General features: G+C 45.7%; 1 protein-coding gene across 2 annotated transcripts; it reads right to left on the bottom strand.

Moving 5' to 3' along the window:
• Positions 1-704: 704 nt before the first annotated feature.
• ELAC1 (elaC ribonuclease Z 1) lies at positions 705-19,386 on the bottom strand. Of its 2 annotated transcripts, none has more exons than XM_075066870.1 (4): positions 19,357-19,386; positions 8,869-9,089; positions 3,671-4,138; positions 705-2,035 (listed from the first exon to the last, which is right to left on the bottom strand). In XM_075066870.1, exons 2-4 carry the CDS (start codon positions 9,023-9,025, stop codon positions 1,566-1,568), a joined length of 1,095 nt encoding a protein of 364 aa, XP_074922971.1. In that variant the 5' UTR covers positions 9,026-9,089; positions 19,357-19,386; the 3' UTR covers positions 705-1,565. The 2 variants fall into 2 exon arrangements, with proteins under 2 accessions (XP_074922971.1, XP_032633645.1); XM_032777754.2 differs by lacking the exon at positions 19,357-19,386 and adding an exon at positions 18,442-18,870.

The raw sequence follows: 19,386 nt of genomic DNA, 5'->3' as shown, positions 1-19,386 counted from the left end.
AGAAGGTTTTAAAATCATAGCCTGGAACAAATTATTTTGTTCCAAATCTTTCACAAATGTGGTTTGTTAAATTAGACCGTGTATTAATATCAAATAATAGGCTTATAAAAGTTTGTGTATTGTGTAGTTAAAATGGCATGATTTTGTAATTTCTTTACCTATGTTATTAACATCTTAATGAAAATTTGAGTTCTGTTTTTTACCATGCACTTCAGTTACTGTACTGCTCATCTTGTACAATGAAAGTCCGTTTCACTTGCAGGTTCTTGGTGTACCCCGGCTTGTGTTTCAGACACTACATAAGAATGTTTAAAAATGCTGAACACAAAAAACCACCCTGGAAAAAAAACACTTTGTGTGGCCCTAGGCAGCATTTTTTTCCCCCTACAAAACCCATCATTTTAATTCTGTGCCAAATTTAAATCTACCGTGTCCTTTTAACAGCTAGGGAGTACAGTCAACCATTTATCTGTGTGCTGAATTTTCACTGACATTAGTGATCTCTTCAAGCAAACAGATGTCAGGTATAGACACAATAAATCCTGCAGGGAGTTAGACAAGATGACCCTTGCAGTCTCTTCTAATCTTATGGTTCTATGAAATACAGTAAACATTAATTTGTAGTATTGCTGTACATTACTAATTGTAGTATTACTGTACATTACTAATTAATTTATCACATTAGTGATGAGTAATTTACAAAATGTGGCATAGCTATCAATACTTTATTAGTTTGTTTATGCAATATTCCTTTTACATAAAATTATTTAAATAATCATTGAAAATATTTTATACAAAAGCTCATGAGAGGTTGAGAAGTTAAAAAATAATATCTACTTTGGTATGCCACTAAGATTCACAGAGGATTGTAAATAAGATGCAAAAAATGGAAAGTTCTATTTTAAGACTTAAGACTAGAGAATCTGAAGCTCTAATAAAAAAGTATTTAGTGTTCGGAAGATTTCTGCCTATACAGTTATGTTTTCCAGACTGTTTGGCTAAATACCTGTATCAATCACCTAAACACTTAATTCCAAAAAGATAAGTTAAAGGCATTCCATATACGTTATTTTAAAAGTTATTTAGATTTGCAGTTAAGTGTTTAGATGATCAGTAAATAATTTGCTTTGTCTCCATATGTTTCCATAGGTGTATTTATATAAACCAAAGAATGAGTTTTTTTTCCCCCCTTGCTTAGGTAGCTGCACACCTATTTCACGTAAGGCAGTGAGTTTGACTAGTAATCTGCTTTTCCATCTCCCTTCTTTCTAGGAGGGCAAGTTAACAGCAATACCATTCTACAACGGCCCATTTCTCAGAGGTGTGGAACAAGTTCAACTGCCATTAAAAGTTGCTGAGGCACTCAGCATATTGCAGAGTTGAACCTTAAAACTCTATAGCAAGTAGATCCAGCCCTTAGTCATTCTCTAGCAACTGAACATGTCACCTTAGCAATTCAACTTCTTCATCTGGAAACTGAGGAACAAATTTGGATACCTGAACCCCTAGCTGTAAACTCACAGTTCAACAGCAAGCTTATTTGTGTGGCATTATAAAGCTAGATGCTACTTTTGCTTCTTCACTGGAATTTCTATCGTCAAAAAATCCTCAGCTAAAATTACTCCTTGACCATTTAATGCTGATTCTGCTTGTCTCTTCAGTTCTGTGACATCAATATCTCCTTCTCCAACCTGACCAGCTGGTTTATATCTCTGACTGAAGTGAGTCAGAACTAGTTTCTTAACCTTACACAACTTTGCAAACTCAGCTGCCATTTTTGGAGTGCTATGGCCATGCTCTTTGGCTTTGTCCACTTGCGTGTCATCCAGTGTGGCTTCATGAACTAACAGATCTGCTTCATAACAGAGTTTCATTGCTCCATCTCCAACCACACCTGAACAGTCACCTAAAATACAAATTTTTCTTCCAGGAATAGGTTCATCCAAGACATCTGAAGGAGAAATGGTTACTCCATTTTCTAAGACAACCGTAGCACCATTCTTCAGTTTCCCATATATAGGGCCTGGCTGAACTCCTAGAAAGTTAAGTAAAAGTGTATGGTTAGTGTTAGTGTTTTGAAAATAAACACTGCTCACATTTCAATGCAGTATCTGACAAATTTTACATTTAACCTATTCTTAAGGCACGGTTTTCTTACAAATTAAGTACTAGAGTGTGGCAAAGTGGGAATTTTCTTTAATATTTTTATGACTCCTACGTGCACCTCAGTTTCTCTCTATCATTGCATTGCTACCTAGTGGGGGCAAAAGGATTAAACATTGCTCTTGCACCAACACAGGAGACATAAGCATGTATCACCTTGCTGTCTGGGTGGAATGAATAGTCATTAAGGAACTGGTTGAAATTGATCCAGATCAACAGAGAGAGTCCAGAGAGACAAGTAGTACCAAAGATTGAACAATCACTTCCTCTCAGCAGGGAAGCTGAGGAGGAACCCAAGCTCTGGCAGTGGGGTTCTGAACTCAGCATGGCCCTGCCAGGAGAAAAAAAGGACAGACGTGTCCACTGGGGAATAAAATGTGGACTTCTGGGTTTGGAGGAAGCTAGCTCACTACTGGAGAACTTACTAAGGAAATCAGAGAGAGATAGTGCCTGAAAATGGAGTTCACTACAGTGTGGCTGGTGAATTGTGGCTTCACCAGAATGGACTATTTGTTAACATTTATTTCTCTATGCTAACCTAAGGACTTCAATGCTGTGTTCCAACTGACTAATAAAGCCTACTCTGCTTTTGAAAACACTGTTGGGGTGTCACTGCAAATACCAGTTGGGGTGCATTACTCCCTGAAGAGCGTACATGTCTCTATCTCAGTTGGACTCACTGATTAGAACTCAATGGTGTGAAGCAAGAGTGCTGAAGCCCCAGGTCTTCACCAGTGAGGCTCTGTGGCCTATGATGAAGGAGAGAGACCTGTTCAAAAGCTGGTGGTGTAGTAACCAATCCTGTACATCCATGACTTCCAAAAACTAATGCTTCACTTATTTCATATTCCAAGAGAACAATTTTTTTTAATTTTAGTAAGAAGCTCTAAGAGATTTTTAAGCTGTGTATTTTGAAGCTGATACATCCATCAAATACACTCTCCAGCTACTTTTATGTTCTCTTTCTCATGTAAGCCCTTAATAAATGTGCTAGAAAGGGGAGCTCGTTTTTTACCTCTCTTATGATCAAACCAGTATGAATTTGTAGGGGAAAAAATAAGTTCTAGAATATCAATCTTTCCTTTTCTTGTGAAGAATAAAGTGGCCCATTTCAGAATGCACACTGTTCTTATTCAGTAAGCTTCCTTGCAGGAGTTTTCAGAAGACACTATAGCCATTAGTGAAGAATATAGTTTTGTTACAATTCCTGGAAATGTGCATCAGCTGTCAGCCTGAACACTGTGTGTACCTGAATATCCATCACCTATTGATGGATCCATTTTCAACAGTTACATTGTAACACTCTTGCTTACACCCTATCAGAACAGGTGCCTTAGAAATTTGGTAGTTAATGTAAGCATAAGAAATATAGTTAATCGTATAGTTCTATTATGACTTTTAATATGCAACAATTAGATTGTAAGGACATTCACAAATATATTTTAAGAAACAAAGTAATATCCACAAGTCATAAGAATTAAAGGAAAAAATAAATGAAGCTAGTTACCAAGGTCTTTTAGCTTCTGTGCATTGAGTTTACCAGTCCGCTGTTTCTCCTCCACTAAAAATCCAAAGGAAGGAATACGGTGAAATAATCTAAATGCTTTCATAACAAATTGCTGATTGTTGACCAGCATGTAGGAGTTTTCTACAGGATCCAGCTGAAGCGTTCTCCCTTGCACTTCTTTGGAAGAGACTTCATCTCTGTCAATGTAAGATAGTTCTTTAAATTCTTCTGCAGGGCACTGATCTGGTGTAGGTACCAGTTCATGAACCACATATGGAAAGAGAAGTTGCGAGTGGGAGAGTTCCAGAGCTCTCCAAATGAAGTTTCGTAGTCCTAATGGTCCATAGATATCAACAGGTTGTTTGCTTGTAGTAGAACTACTCTGAAGACTAATTGTGCACAGGAGACCAGGCAGACCAAAAAAATGGTCCCCATGAAGATGAGTTATGAATATCTTAGTAATTCTACCTATGATTGAAACAAAGACACCATAGTAAATGTGCTGAATGACAATTACACTCATAGCAGCAAAATTAGAGCTGGTTGAAAAATGCCAATTATTTTGTAGGAAATTTACAAAAAAATTAGTTCCCAATTTTTTTAAAACCAAACCAAGAAGTGTAGTTTTTAACTGAAATTTTTTTTACTTTTTATTTTTTCAATGAAAATTTGAAAAATCTGAACCAAGATTATGTTTGTCAGTTTTTGTTTGGGTTGACAAGCCATTTTTTGCCAAAAGTTCATGTGGTTGAAAATTCAGATCAAAATACATTTTAAGAGCAAAGAAACTAAGAAAAATTGACTAATATGGTGACCTTTGCTGCATTAAAATACAAACAAGTTCCAGCTGGGAGCTGAATTTTGTCACCATGAAGATGGTGGGACAGTGAGAACCAGTGGGTGAACGTCTGCCTTTGTTCTAGTTTCTAGTTCATTCCAAACATGCAAAGAGGCCCTCCCACAAGCTACATAGCGCAATTGACAACTAAGATTTCATGTACTCCACAGCAAGCTGGCAGTACATTCTGGCACAGGATTCTGGATTTTCTGCAACATTTTAATTTAAATTAAGGAGGTTTAACCAGTTAAATATTCATAGTTTAATATCAAAAGTCACCTAGATCATCTAGTCTGATCTTCTGTCTTATCCCAGGCCACTCCCAGTCACCCATGAATTGAGCCCAATGACTTGTGTTTGACTAATGCATGTGTTCCAGAAAGGTTTACAGTCTTGATCTGAAGACTTCAGGAAATGAGGAATTCATCAGTTCCCTTGGTGGTTTGTTCAAATGGTTAATCACCCTCGCTGATTAATTTGTGCCTTCTTTCTAATTTGGCTTCAATTTCCAGCCACTGGTTCTTGTGATACCTTTCTTTGCTAGATTAAAAGGGCCCTTTACTACCTGGTATTTTCTTCCTCTTGTGAAGGTACCTATAGACTAATCTTTTAGATAAAACTACACAGCTCTTTAGATCTCACTGTAAGGCATTTTCTCCAGCCCTCAAATAATTTTTTTTGTTTTTTTTCTGCAACCTCTGCAATTTTTCAACTTTTTAAGTGTCAGTATAAGAACTGGACACAATATTCCAGCATTGCTCTCACCAATGCCATATACAGAGCTTTCAAATAAATGGCATCCCTACGCCTACTCATTACTCCCATTTATATATGAAAGTACTGCATTAGCCCTTTTTCCACAGAATTAAACTGGGAGCTTATGTTGCATTGCTTGTCTATTGTGACCAATAACTAATTTTCAGAGTCACTGACTTTCCAGGATACAGTCCCCCATTCTGCACGTATGGCCTGCATTCCTAGATGTATAACTTAACATTTGGCTGTAAAATGCATTTTGTCTGAATGGACCCAGCTTACCAACCAATCCAAACTGCTCTCTCCAACTGCCCTATCCTCATCATTGACCACTCTGTTATAATTTGCAGATTCTCAGCAGTGATTTTATATATAACTTTCACATCACTGATGAAAGCCTTGAATAGCATGGGCCTAGCACTGATCCCTGTGAGACCCCACTAAAATACCCCCATTCGATGACGATTTCCCATTGACAGCTGCTTTTTGAGATGTGTCAACTAGGCAGTTCTTAATTCACTTAATTTGTGCTCTATCAATATTGTATATTCTACACCTGGGCACCAATGATACCGTCAAGAATGACCTTGAGCGGATCACTGCAGACTACGTGGCTCTGGGAAGGATAAATGAGTTTGAGGCACAAGTCCTGTTCTCGTCCATCCTCCCTGTTGAAGGAAAAGGCCCAGGTAGAGACCGTCAAATTGTGGAGGTGAATGCATGGTTACATAGGTGGTGTCAGAGAGAGGGCTTTGGATTTTTCGACCATGGGATGTTGCTCCAGGAAGAAGAATTGCTAGGAAAAGATGGGATCCACCTAATGAAGAGAGGGAAGAACATCTTTGCAGGCAGGCTTGCTAACCTAGTGAGGAGGGCTTTAAACTAGGTTTGCTGGGGGATGGTGACCTAAGCCAAGAGGTAAGTAGGGAAGTGGAATACTGGGAGGAAACACAAGAAGAAGGGTACAAGATGGGATGCCTCCTGATTCATACTGAAAAAGTAGGGCAATCGGCTAGTTATCTTAGGTGCACGTACACAAATGCAAGAAGCCTGGGAAACAAGCAGGAAGAATTGGAAGTCCTGGCACAATCAAGGAACTATGATGGGATTGGAACAACAGAAACTTGGTGGGGAAGTTCACTGGAGCACTGTCATGACTGGAGCACTGTCATGGATGGGTATAAACTGTTCAGGAAGGACAGGTATGGGAGGAAAGGTGGAGGAGTTGCATAGTATGTACGAGTGGTATGATTGCTCAGTGCTCCGGTTTGCTCTGGCTCAACAGGTAGTGATCAACGGCTCAATGTCTACTTGGCAGCCGGTATCAAGTGGAGTGCCCCAGGGGTTTTGTTCAACATCTTAATTAATTATCTGGATGATGGGATTAATTGCACCCTCAGCAAGTTCGCAGATGACACTAAACTGGGGAGAGAGGTAGATATGATGGAGGCTAGGTCCAGAGTGACCTAGACAATTGGAGGACTGGACCAAAAGAAATCTGATGAGGTTCAACAAAGACAAGTGCAGAGTTCTGCACTTAGGATGAAAGAATCCCATACAGCACTACAGACTGGGGACCAACTGGCTAAGCAGCAGTTCTACAGAAAAGGACCTGGGGATTACAGTGGATGAGAAGCTGGATATGAGTCAGCAGTGTGCCCTTGTTGCCAAGAAGGCCAATGGCATATTGGGCTGTAGTACTAGGAGCACTGAGAGCAGATTGGGAGAAGTGATTATTTCCCTCTATTCGGCACTGGTGAGTCCACACCTGGAGTACTGCATCCAGTTTTGGTTCCCCACTACAGAAGGGATGTGGATAAATTGGAGAGAGTCCAGCGGAGGGCAACGAAAATTATTAGGGGCTGGGGCACATGACTTATGAGGAGAGGCTGAGGGAACTGGGGTTATTTAGTCTGCAGGAGAAGAGTGAGGGGGGATTTGATAGGAGCCTTCAATTACCTGAAGGGGGTTTCCAAAGAGGATGGAGCTAGTCTGTTCGCAGTGGTGGCAGATGACAGAACAAGAAGCAATGGTCTCAAGTTGCAGTGGGTGAGGTCTAGGTTGGATAGCAGGAAACATCTATTTTACTAGGAGGGTGGTGAAGCACTGAAATGGGTTACCTAGGGAGGTAGTATGGAATCTCCATCCTTAGAGATCTTTAAGGCCCATCTTGACAAAGCCTTGGCTGGGATGATTTAGTTGATGTTGGTCCTGCTTTGAGCAGTGGATTGGACGAGATGACTTCCTGAGATCTCTTCCAACCCTAATATTCTATGATTACTACTTATTTTTAATGTGAAAGTACCATGGTATTAAGTCAAATGCCTAAGAATATTACATATATGCAGTTACCTTTGTCAACCAAATTTGTAATTTCAAAGAATAAACTAAGATTTGAAAAGACCTAACTGCCATAAAACCATCCTGAATGGCATTAATTATATTCCCATCCTTAAACCCTTTATTAATTGAATCCTCTATCAACTTTTTCATTATTTTGCCTGGGACTGATAGTGGGCTAATCAACCTATAGTTATTCAGGTCTTCCCACTTGTCCTTTTTGAATACTGGAACAACATGAGGACTTTCAAGCCTTCTGTAATTGCCCCATTATTCTAAGATTTATTAAAAATTAATGTCAGCAGGATGTAGATCCTCAGCCAACTCTTTTATGACTCTTAGGTGCAAGTTATCCAGGGCTGCTGATTTTAAAATGTTTATCTCTAATAGATAATGTCTATCATTCTCATTAGCTACTAATGGACTAGAAAGAACTTCATTTTTATGTGATAAGAATACCTCATCCTGCTTCTTTCCAAATATAGAACAGAAATATTTATTGAACACTTTTCTACATCATCAATAATTTTTAGTGATGAGCCTATACAACTGCTAAGATTGCTTTTGTTTTTACTTAAAGAAACATGAAAACAAATAATGTACAATCAGCAGCACACTCAGTGTTTATTTGTTTTGATATTAAATTAAGTTCCATGCTATTCCCATATGCAGTTTTTGATATGCCATAGTTTTTGGTATGGACAACACAACTGCATTGTAAAAGACACAAGGGAGATGAATATTTTGGCAGCTAGGTAGAAAGCAGTTAGGATTTTTGGAACTTGCACAGGTACTGGAAGTATTTTGGGATAAGCAAATATAACAGCAAATATTTTTAACTGATCAGTCATGAATTAATTAATGTTATCGTTGACATGTCCATCAACATCTGTAGCTTTCTGAACACCCAATTAAAGTGAATGGGACCATTCACATGTCAAGCTATTGTTTCAAGCTGCCTGCAGACTCAGAATACAGCAGTGCATAGGTTTAAATTTAGTTCATTTTTGGAAATTATAATCATTAAGGCTAGAAGCTTTAGTAGATTAAAGCTTTTGTTCTAGAGAACAATTCTGCAACAAAGGGTGATAAAGAAGAATTCCATAGCAAGTACAAGTGGTCCCACCTAAAATATCGTAATTAGAGATGTTCACTCATATTTACAGACATCTTCAGATAATGCGAGCCTGAATAGAAAAGGTATTTCATTTGGACAGTATGAAGATTTCTCTCTCTCAAGATAACAACTTTCAATTGCACTGACCTGCTTTAAGATGGCTTTTCATAAATTGTGTTTGAGTTCCCTCTCCGCAATCAAATAGCCAGCATTCTCCTTCACTACGAATGACTAAAGCTGAAGCTCCTCTTGTTGGAGATGGATATGCTGAGCCTGTTCCCAGAAAAGTTATATCCATGGACATTATGCCCAAGTCAGTGTACCACCCAAAACAAATATGTCACTGTAAGTCTATGCACGTGCTTATTCTGCAGAGGGGAAAAAAAAGCAAAACACAACTAGTTGCTGCTTTACTTTAAATAAGGGTTGTCAAACTCATTCTACTACCTGGGTCAAATTACATTTTTAAATGTAGTCCATGGACTGGGGTATAAATGTAGGACTGCCTTTCCAATTCACAACGTATCTCACAGTGATGTTAATGGAGGTTTGCACAAAGGTTAAGGGTAGAATATGGCTTTTATTCAGTAACAAACCTTACTGTCCCCTCCAATATCAATTGGAAAGATAGTCTCATTGTCAGAAAGACAATACTACATTGGTTTATGCTCACTTAGAATTTGAAAGAGAAGACTCTCTTAGCAACAACGATGGCTACAGATCTACGTGAGAAAAAACGGTTACCCACCTTTTAGTAACTGTTGTTCTTTGAGAGGTCTTGTTCATGTTCATTCCAAGCAGGTGTGCGCGCGCCGCGTGCATGCCAGCTGGAAGATTTTCCCCCAGCAGCGTCCGTAGGGTCGGCCCAGGCACCCCCTGGAGTGGTGCCACTACGGCGCCCTATAAAGGGACCTGCCGACTCTCCACCCCCTCAGTTCCTTCTTGCCAGCACTCCGACAGAGGGGCAGGAGGGTGGGTATTGGAATGGACATGAACAACACATCTCGAAGAACAACAGTTACTAAAAGGTGGGTAACCGTTTTTTCTTCTTCGAGTGATTGTTCATGTCCATTCCAAGCAGATGACTCACAAGCCTGAACCTAGGTTGTGGGGTCGGAGTTCACCACTGACTGGAGTACTGCACAACCAAAAGCTGCATCATCCCTAGCCTGGTGCATGATGGCATAGTGCGATGTGAACGTGTGGATGGAGGACCACGTGGCTGTTCTACAAATCTCCTGAGTCGAGATCTGAGCCAGGAATGCTGCAGAGGAGGCCTGCGCCCTAGTGGAGTGGGCCATGTCTGGAGGGACAGGGGTCTTAGCTATGCGGTAGCATTCCCGGATGCAGGTCGCGATCCATGAAGAGATTCGCTGAGAGGAGACCGGGAGCCCTTTCATCCTATCCGTCACCGCAATGAAGAGCTGAGTCGAGCGCCTGAACAGCTTGGTACGCTCGATGTAAAAGGCTACGGCCCTGCGGACATCCAGGGAATGTTACCTCCGCTCCTCACTGGAAGAATGTGGTTTCGGATAAAACACCGGGAGAAAGATATCTTGTCCCATGTGGAACTATGAGACAACCTTGGTGAGGAAGGCCAGGTGAGGTCTAAGTTGGACCTTGTCCTTATAAAAGACAGCGTACGGGGGCTCAGATGTTAACGCCCTGAGCTCCAACACCCTCCCGGCCGAGGTGATCGCCACCAGGAAGGTGGTCTTATACGACAAGTACAACAGGGAGCACGAAGCCAGGGGCTCAAAGGGAGGTCCAGAGAGGACGGAGAGGACCAGATTCAGGTCTCAGGCAGGAGCTGGCTGACGAACACGCGGAAAGAGCCTGTCCATACCCTTGAGGAAACGCCCGACCAGCAGGTTCGCAAACACCAAGGTACTCCCCTCTCCGGATGGAAAGCCGAGATGGCCGCCAAGTGAACACGAACCGAGGAGAGGGAGAGGCCCAGTTGTCTGAGATGGAGCAAATAGTCTAGGATAATAGGAATTGTGGCCAGAGGATTGTGACCTTGCTGACCTGACCACATGGAGAAGCACTTCCATTTGGCCAGGTAGGCGGCCCTGGTTGATGGTTTCCTACTACCGAGCAGCACTTGTCTGACCTGCTGGGACCACTGCATCTCCACCGGGTTCAGCCATGGAGCATCCAGGCTGTGAAGTGGAGAGATGCCAGGTTCGGGTGGCGGAAGGAGCCCCGGTTCTGCATGATCAGGTCCGGAAGCAGGAGCAGCATCAGGGCCCCCTGAACGGACATGTGCAGGAGTGACGTGTACCAATGTTGGTGCAGCCATGCCGAAGCAATCAAGATTACCTGTGCGTGATCCCTGTGGATCTTCAAAATCGCCCTGTGTATCAGGGGGATCGAAGGAAAGGAGTAGAGCAGACCGACCCCCCAAGACTGTAGGAAGGCATCCGACAGAGACCTGGACTGCGGCCCAGGAGGGAACAGAATCATCGGCACTTCCTGTTTTCCCTCGAGGCGAACAGGTCTAACTGGGGAAAGCCCCAGAGCTGGAAGATTGAGCGTACCACATCCCGTCGGAGGGACCATTCATGACTCCGGAACGAGCAGCTGAGGGTGTCCGCCAGGCCGTTCTGCTCCCTAGGAAGGTAGAACGCTGTCAGGTGGGTAGCATTGTGGATGCAGAAATCCCACAACGTGAGGGCTTCCCTGCACAGGGGAGAGGAGCGTGCACCCCCGTTTGTTGATATAAAAGACTGCCGATGTGTTGTCCGAGAGGACTGAAACATCTGCCAGCCAGGTGGGACCGGAAGGTCAAACAAGCCAGGCGAACTGCTCTCAGCTCCCTGACATTGATATGCAACTTGAGGTCCTCCAGCGACCAAAAGCCATGCGTCCTGAGATTCCCCAGGTGCGCTCCCCAACCCCGATCCGAGGCATCCGTTACCAGAGAGAAGAAGGGTTGAAGGGCAGCGAAGGGGACGCCCATGGACACTTTCTGCGGGTCGAGCCACCACCGTAGTGAGCTCAGCACCAAGTGTGGAATGGACACCACTGAGTCTAAGGGGTCCCTGGCCAGGCCGTATACTGTTGCTAACCAGGACTGCAGCGGGCGAAGCCAGAGTCTGGCATGGTTTACCACATAGGTGCACGCCGCCATGTGACCCAACAGCCGGAGGCAGATCCGCGCTGTGGTAATCGGGGCGCGTTGCAGTCCGAGGATGAGCTCGGAAATCGCGTGGAACCTGGATTCCGGAAGGAACGCTCTGACATGGGTGGAGTTCAGAACTGCCCCTATGAACTCTATTCGTTGCGTAGGAGACAGGGTGGACTTGGCTTCGTTCAAGAGGAGGCTGAGATTGAGAAAGGTCTGCCTGATGAACAACACCTGAGCCTCCATCTGCTCCTTGGTGTGGCTCTTTATGAGCCAATCGTCCAGGTAGGGGAACACCTGGATGGCCCGCCTGTGCAGGAAGGCCTCCACAACTGCCATGCACTTCGTGAAGACCCTTGGGGCAGCTGACAGGCCAAACGGGAGCACCGTGAACTGCAGATGGGCGTCGGCCACGATGAACCTGAGGTACCGACAGTGTCGGGGAATTATGGCGATGTGGAAATAAGCATCCTTTAAATCGAGGGCAGTGTATCTATCTCCTGGATCCAGGGAGGGAATGATCGAGGACAGGGAGACCATGCGGAACTTGAGCTTTCGTACAAACTTGTTCAGTCGCCGCAAGTCCAGGATGGGTCTCAGGCCCCCTTTCGCCTTTGGTATTAGGAAATACCGGGAGTAGAAGCCTTTGCCTCTGAGCTCCCGAGGGACTTCCTCCACCGCCCCTGCCTCCATGAGGGATTTCACTTCTTGAATTAGAAGTTGCTCGTGAGATGGGTCCCTGAAGAGGGACGGAGAGGGGGGCTGATGGGGTGGGAGGAAGAGAACTGGATAGAATATCCCCTCTTTACCTTGCGAAGCACCCAGCTGTCAGATGTGATTCGGGATCAGGCACAGTAGAAGGGGGACAGACGTGACCCAAAGGTAGGGGTAGAAGGATCCAGAGTCTCAATAGGTAGATTGCCCTCGACCGTACCATCAAACAGGGGGCCTAGGCCCGATGACGGTCTCAACTGATCAGATGCCTGGGCGGAGGAGTGGCGTTGGTGACGCCTCCTCCCATTTCTGCCTCGCCTGTGCCCTAGCTCCTGGAGAGTCTGAGGCTGGTAGGGGCGTGGGGCCACCTGCGTCCTAAACTGTCTGCGCTGGGTCACAGGGGTATGCAAGCCCAGCGAGCGAAGCGTGACCCTCAAGTCCTTTAGGCTATGGAGACGCTTTTCCATTTTTTTCTGAAAACAGCATCTGCCCCTCAAAGGGGAGGTCCTGAATGGTCTGCTGGACCTCATAGGGAAGGCCTGAGACCTGGAGCTAGGCTTCCCACCTCATGACCAGGCCCTTGGCCAGGGTGAGCGAGGCTGAGTCCACCGCATCTAGGGCCAGCTGGAGAGAGGCTCGGGAGATCAGTTTCCCCTTCTCCACCAGGGCCGAAAACTCTGACCTCGAGTCCTGGGGAAGGAGGTCCATAAACTTCAACATGGCTGAACATGTGTTATGATCATATCGGCTTACGATCGCCTGTTGGTTGGCAATACGGAGTTGTAGGCATGCCGTAGAGTACACCATTCTACCAAAGAGGTCAATTCTTTTGGCGTCCCTGTTCTTTGGTGTTGACCCCTGAAACCCTTGACGCTTCTGTTGGTTGGCTGTTTCCACCACCAGGGAGTCCGGGGGTGGGGGTGAGCGTACAAGTCTTTGTGCCCCTTAGAGAGGATGAAATAATGCCGTTCCGTTCTCTTGGCAGTAGGGGCCAGTGAGGCCGGCGTCTGCCACAAGGTGCGGGAAGTATCCACTATGGTCTTGATTAACGGAAGAGCCAGCCTGGATGGCCCTGAGGGAGCCAGGATGTCTACTACCAGATCCGCGTCCATCTTGATTTCCTCAGCCTGGATTGCGAGGCTCTGAGCTGCTCGCCGGAGCAGTTGTTGGAGGATCAGAGTGTCCTCCAGGGCCGGTGCTACAGCCGTGCCTGAGATCGCTTCGTCCAGGGAGGAAGACGAGGAAATTACTTAGATTGGCCCTTCCTCAGGTACATGTAGCCCTTCGGGCTCCTGAGGCACACGGTACTGTCGCTGCGGGGCTGGTTCCGATTCTAAATGCAGCACTCCGACTGGTACGGGGGTGGCCAGTGAGCAGCTTGGCGTATCGGGCGGTGCCTGTTGAGCCTGAACTGTAGTCGCTGCTGGTGCCGCTGCCTGGCTAGGGGGCGCTGAACGTGAATATGGCACACCCCTGCCCGGCGACGGCGCCGGTGGAGGAGGAAAGTGCGCCGGGGCCACTGACGCCGAGGAGACCGAGGCTGACCTTGATCGAGGACCAAACGCCTGGCTTGCCGACTGGTGGTAAGCCCAGGAGTCCAAAACAGCCATTGTGAGGGTGGATGCCATTGCTGCTGCCACTGTGAGTAATGCTGGTGGCTCACCCCCGAAACCGATCACCTGCTCCGCAACCAGATGGAGTGGTAGGAGTCTCCCTCTGAGTCTGAAGTCTCTGAGTAAGAGGACCTGGGGGGAGCAGCACCCCGTGCCGTTGGAGAGCGATGCTGAGGCGGCAGGAAGCCTCTTAGCTGGTCCGGTGCCACCCTAGCGGTGTGGGGCAGGGAGGGAGGTGACAGCGTGGCCGGCTTGCCCCTCAATTGTACTGGGGGATAGGCCGTGGTAGGCAACTCCCTACTACAGTGCAGGGAGGCCGGCGCCGTGAGTCCCATCAAGTCTGAGGCCGCCCTGAATGCCTCTAGTGTCGAGGGGAGGCGCTAGTCTCTGCTGAGGTCTGGGGATCTAGGCCGGTCCGGACTTGATCGCCCTCTCTCCGGCGCGGGAGTCGATGGAGCAGCTGAGGGCTGTAGCCCAGCATGTCCGCTTGCACCCGTGGACGGCGTCAGCCTCTCGGGGTCCTGGTGGGGCAACCTTTCCCTCACGGGCTTCCTCTTCTTAGCAGGCACCGGAGACGGTGAGCGGTGCCGTACCGAGGCCGACTTCCTATGACCCGACTCCGTTCGGTACTGGGTTTTAGATGACTTGGGCTGGGTCCTAAGTCCTGACGCCAGTGCCATGGCGCTCCGCACCGAGGAAGACGTGCTGGGCACCGCCTAGGCCGGGTCCAAGTCCGAGGGTGGCCGCAGGGCAGCCTCCATCAGGAGGACTCTAAGTCTTTGAGCTCTGTCTTTGAGAGTTCTTGGGTGGAAGCCCCTGCAGATAGAGCACTGGTCCTTTTGGTGGCCCTCTCCGAGACACCTCAAACAAGCAGAGTGCAGGTCACTTTCGGGCATGAATTTCCCGCAGTCCTTGCAGAGTTTAAATCTAGGGGACCTGGGCATGCCCCAACAGGCAACAAAAATGTGGGGGGGACCCCCCCAACTACCAAGAACTATATACAAATGATCTAAGTAAACTAACTATATACACGGACTATACACGAGGATAGGATACTGCTAACTTGCTATGCGCAAGAGAAGTTCCAGCTAGCCGTCACCGGCAGTAAGAAGGAACTGAGGGGGTGGAGGGTCGGCGGGCCCCTTTATAGGGTGCTGTAGTGGCGCCACTCCAGGGGACACCAGGACCGACCCTACGGATGCTGGTAGGGGAAATTCTTCCGGCTGGCGTGCACACGGCGCGCACACACCTGCTTGGAATGGACATGAACAACCACTCGAAGAAGAAAGTTAAGTGTGTGCCAGTTAAGGGTGTGAAAAATCCATATCTCTGTGTGGTGTAGTTAAGTTGACCTAACCCCTACCATTAGGTCAACAGGCTTGTTTACGCTTAAAACATGACAGCAGCACAGCTGCACCACTGTAGTGCTTCAGTATAGACGCTACCAGTGCTGATGGGAGGGAGTCTCCCTTCAGCATAGGCAATACATCTCCTTGAGAGGCAGTAGCTAGGGTCAACAGGGATTTAGGTCAGTTTAACAATGCCTCTCAGGGGTGTGGATTTTTCACACCCCTGACTGACAGTTAAACCAACCTAATTTTCTAATGTAGACCAGGCCCTAGCTATCACCTCTCGGGGAGGCGGATTACCTATGCCAGTGGGAGAATCCCTCCTGTCAACACAGGTAATGTCTACATTGAAGTGCTACAGATAGAGCTGTGCTGCTGAAGCATTTTTAGTGTAGATGTTGGGTTTTAAAATGAAGCAGATATTCTACAAAATCTTTACATGGTATGCACACCATATGACAATGCTGAGTGAGTGAGCTGTTCGACACACCTGTTTTAGTGGCAGTATTTTGTACAAATAGTTGTCATAAGTTAGTTTTGTTTGTTTTTCCTTTACACTGTCAGAAGGAAGTTGTCTTATGTTTATGTGATCTGAATGTATGTGCGTTTGTATGTTCAATTAAAAGCAATCCAGAGACTGTTATCAAAATATTGTAAATTATATTCACGCTTTATGTTGCATATTCGCATTCTCTTAAAAAAGTTAAATTTAATTTTCAAAATTTATTTTCAGACATTCCCACAGCCTTATAAACAATACAATTGAGTATTTCAACTATTAAGTCTTTGCCTTAGTGAGGGAGGAAAAGAAATGACTACCATTAAAGCTACTTCAAAAAGGTATTAAAATAAAAATATCCCACATAGCCAACCACATGTAGTTATATTAAAAGAAATGAACCATTATTTCCTAAAGGGCTATAAAGATTCTCTTCATTTCGGTTCAGTAGTCCATTACTTCACCATATTAACAGGATTCCCTGCAGGATGGTGGAAGATAGCATGTTATTAATCTAAACCTGATTACGCTATCAGTTACCTTGTTGAAATAAAAGCACTATAGCTCCAGAGAAGTCAGAAATAAAAAATTTGCTTTGTATATAATAGCAACTATAAATACACAAAGGACTACATTCTTTTATAACAATGTAGGCATGTCAAATTGATCAGTAACTTCTATGTTGAGGTAAGAGCCCAATACAGTTGCTGAAGTTCAAATGAGTTTTTGCCATTGACTTCAGTGGGAACAAATTGCCATCCCCCACCCCTCTTCCAGGTACTACCCCAGTAACATGTCCAGGAATTATGTGCTTAGGCGTTTAAATCAGTCCAATACTGTACAGCACATATTTTCAGATAAGATATAAAATCAGAGTTCTAGCAACCTGTATTCATTAGAGATCGCATGTCACTTTTGGGAAAGAGGATGTTAAATTCACTACCTGGACCATAAACTGACCATGAATAAGTTTAGGCTGGAAATGAGAAGGTTTCTAGTCATCAGAGGACTGAGGTTCTGGAACAACCTTCCAATAGCCATAGAGAGGCAAATACCCTAATTAGTTTTAAGATGAAGCTTGGTAAGTTTATGAATGGGAATACACAATGAAGTAACTTCTGATAGCAGGTGACTGGAGCTGATGACCCAGGAGGTCCCTTCCAGTCTTATGCTCCAATGACTTACAGCAGTGTTTTTCAAAGTACAGGTCACAACCCAGTACTGGGTCGTGGAATGTCAGGCACTGGGTCACCTTGCAGCTCAAATTATAATGATTGTTGCTGTGCAGCAAGGACCTGGAGAAGAGAGAGGTAGCAGATGGGCAGGAACTGGGGAGGGAAACAAGTTGGGACTTGCAGGGCTGCTGAAGACCTCTCCCCCTGCCGTGGAGCTCGCCGCTACTGGTGGGAAGAGGTACCCTTGCCCCGGAACTCTGTGCTGAGGGAGAGAGGCCCTTGAGGCTGACTTATAGGAACGTGCAGTTTCGATTCAATTCAATTCTTCACTTCCTATATTAAGGAGGTTCTGGGGATCACAGAACCTTTTTCAGAGGAGGCTGCATTTCAGTAGCGGGGAAGGGATCCCTCTATACTGTGTATTTGCTTATAAAACAGATTTCAGATCCTTCAGGGTGAAACAATATAGACGCTTATATCATTTACCTGGAAAACCAAAAAGAGACAAGAGACCCATACTATAAGTACAAGCCTTTCTCCTTCAGATGTTTACAGGCACAATGCTGAGTCCTTCTGAAAATGGAGCAAGTTTGACTGTGCCCCATATCAGCTAATGGCAGCATTCCACTTGTGAGAACCCTGCTATCCCAGGGATAGCACAAACCTAAGAGTTGCAGCTTAACCTGCTCCTCTTCTGAGCTACACAGTTGTGAGAAAAGATTGCATGACTTCTGAAGATACTATTGCAATTATAGAGACTAACCTGCTCCTTCCATGGCGTTGAAATGCTTTAAGGGGAGCACATGACTCTTAGCTGTACCTATAGTACACCATTGTGTGGGTAGAAAGAGTCCTAACACAACAGACATTCCATCCATAGGGAAAGGATCATACTAGTTTCACAATGCCATCACATTAGTTTTTGCAAACACACAAAAATATTTAAATTGACCCAGATATGACAATATACTCCTTTTTTAAAAAACAATTACAAACTAAATTTTGAGTCTGCTCTACTACATGGTGTCCCTGTAATATAACCTTACATCCCAATCTGTGCAGAGACCAGACAGCCAGTGCTAACTCGCAGAACAAAGTGAAGTCATTAAAATCTTTACATAATTTCTGCCCCTTTCTAAAATAGTCAGGACAGTAACTAAACATATATCTGACAAATTGAAAAGGGAAGGGTGAGGTAGTGGAGTGTGTACTGGTTTCTACAAAAAGTATCACAAACACTGACCATTAGAAGAAAAAGATTACTTGTTAGCAGCCTTTAATGCAAGCGGACCCAGATTTTCTTGTGTCTTGTAATGAGGAAGTTTTGCTAAGATCAGCCCTAGCAGCACCAGTTCCCTTTGCACTCCGAGATGAAGGAGCAACCCCAGAGAAAGCAATAGCGGACCCAACCGTGTTGTGATGAAGGGCCAGCCCAAAAGGAAGCCCCAGTAGGCCCAGACTTCTTTGTACCCCCTGACACCTGGGCGCCCCGACACCTGGGCTGCTGAGTGGCTCCGGTCTCTCACACACACTTTGATGAATAAGTTGCCCTAGAGCAGTGGTCCTCAAAGGACTGTACTGGTTACCCTTTTCACACAGCAAGCCTCTGAGTGCAACACCCTCTTACAAATTAAAAATACTTGTTTATATATTTAGCAGCATCATAAATGCTAGATGCAAAGCAGGGTTTGGAGTGGAGGCTGACAGCTGGCAACCCCCTGTGTAATAACCTTGCAACCCCCAGTTTGAGACCCTCTGCCTGAGAGGACCGACCCCCCAGTCCCCCCCAGCGGGCCCAGCCTTCTTTCCCCAGTGGTCTGAGCATTGGCCTGCTAAACTCAGGCTTGTGAGCTCAATCCCTGAGGCAGCTACTTAGCGATCTGGGGCAAAAATCTGCCTGGGGCTTGGTCCAATCCTGATATGACTCTATCATGGGCCAGGCCCGGCCGTCCTCACGCCTCAGCGGGGCTGCTCCAGGAGCTCCCTCGCGGGACGGGGCCTGCTCTCTCCGGCAGCCCAGGCCCGTCTCGCGGCCGCACAGACCCAGCAGCTCCCAGCCTCCTCACACAACTGGGCCGAGCGGCCCCTGCTGCCGGGGGGCGCCTCGTGACTGGGGAAAGGGAGCCGGGAACGCTGCGCCGCACACCGGGCCTCCTGCCTTCTGCCCCGCCGCGCGCCAAGAGCAAGC

The sequence above is a fragment of the Chelonoidis abingdonii genome, chromosome 6 (genome assembly GCF_003597395.2).
Source record: "Chelonoidis abingdonii isolate Lonesome George chromosome 6, CheloAbing_2.0, whole genome shotgun sequence".
Classification (NCBI taxonomy): Eukaryota; Metazoa; Chordata; order Testudines; family Testudinidae; genus Chelonoidis; species Chelonoidis abingdonii.
This window is presented reverse-complemented; position numbering and strand designations above follow the sequence as displayed.

Excerpts from the sequence above, each read along its gene's own strand:
- ELAC1 (XM_075066870.1), bottom strand. The coding sequence starts at position 9,025 with ATGTCCATGGATATAACTTTTCTGGGAACAGGCTCAGCATATCCATCT. Across the intron at positions 4,139-8,868 it reads GAAAAGCCATCTTAAAGCAG|GTAGAATTACTAAGATATTC; the intron begins GTCAGTGCAATT and ends TTTCAATCATAG. Across the intron at positions 2,036-3,670 it reads ACAGAAGCTAAAAGACCTTG|GAGTTCAGCCAGGCCCTATA; the intron begins GTAACTAGCTTC and ends TTAACTTTCTAG.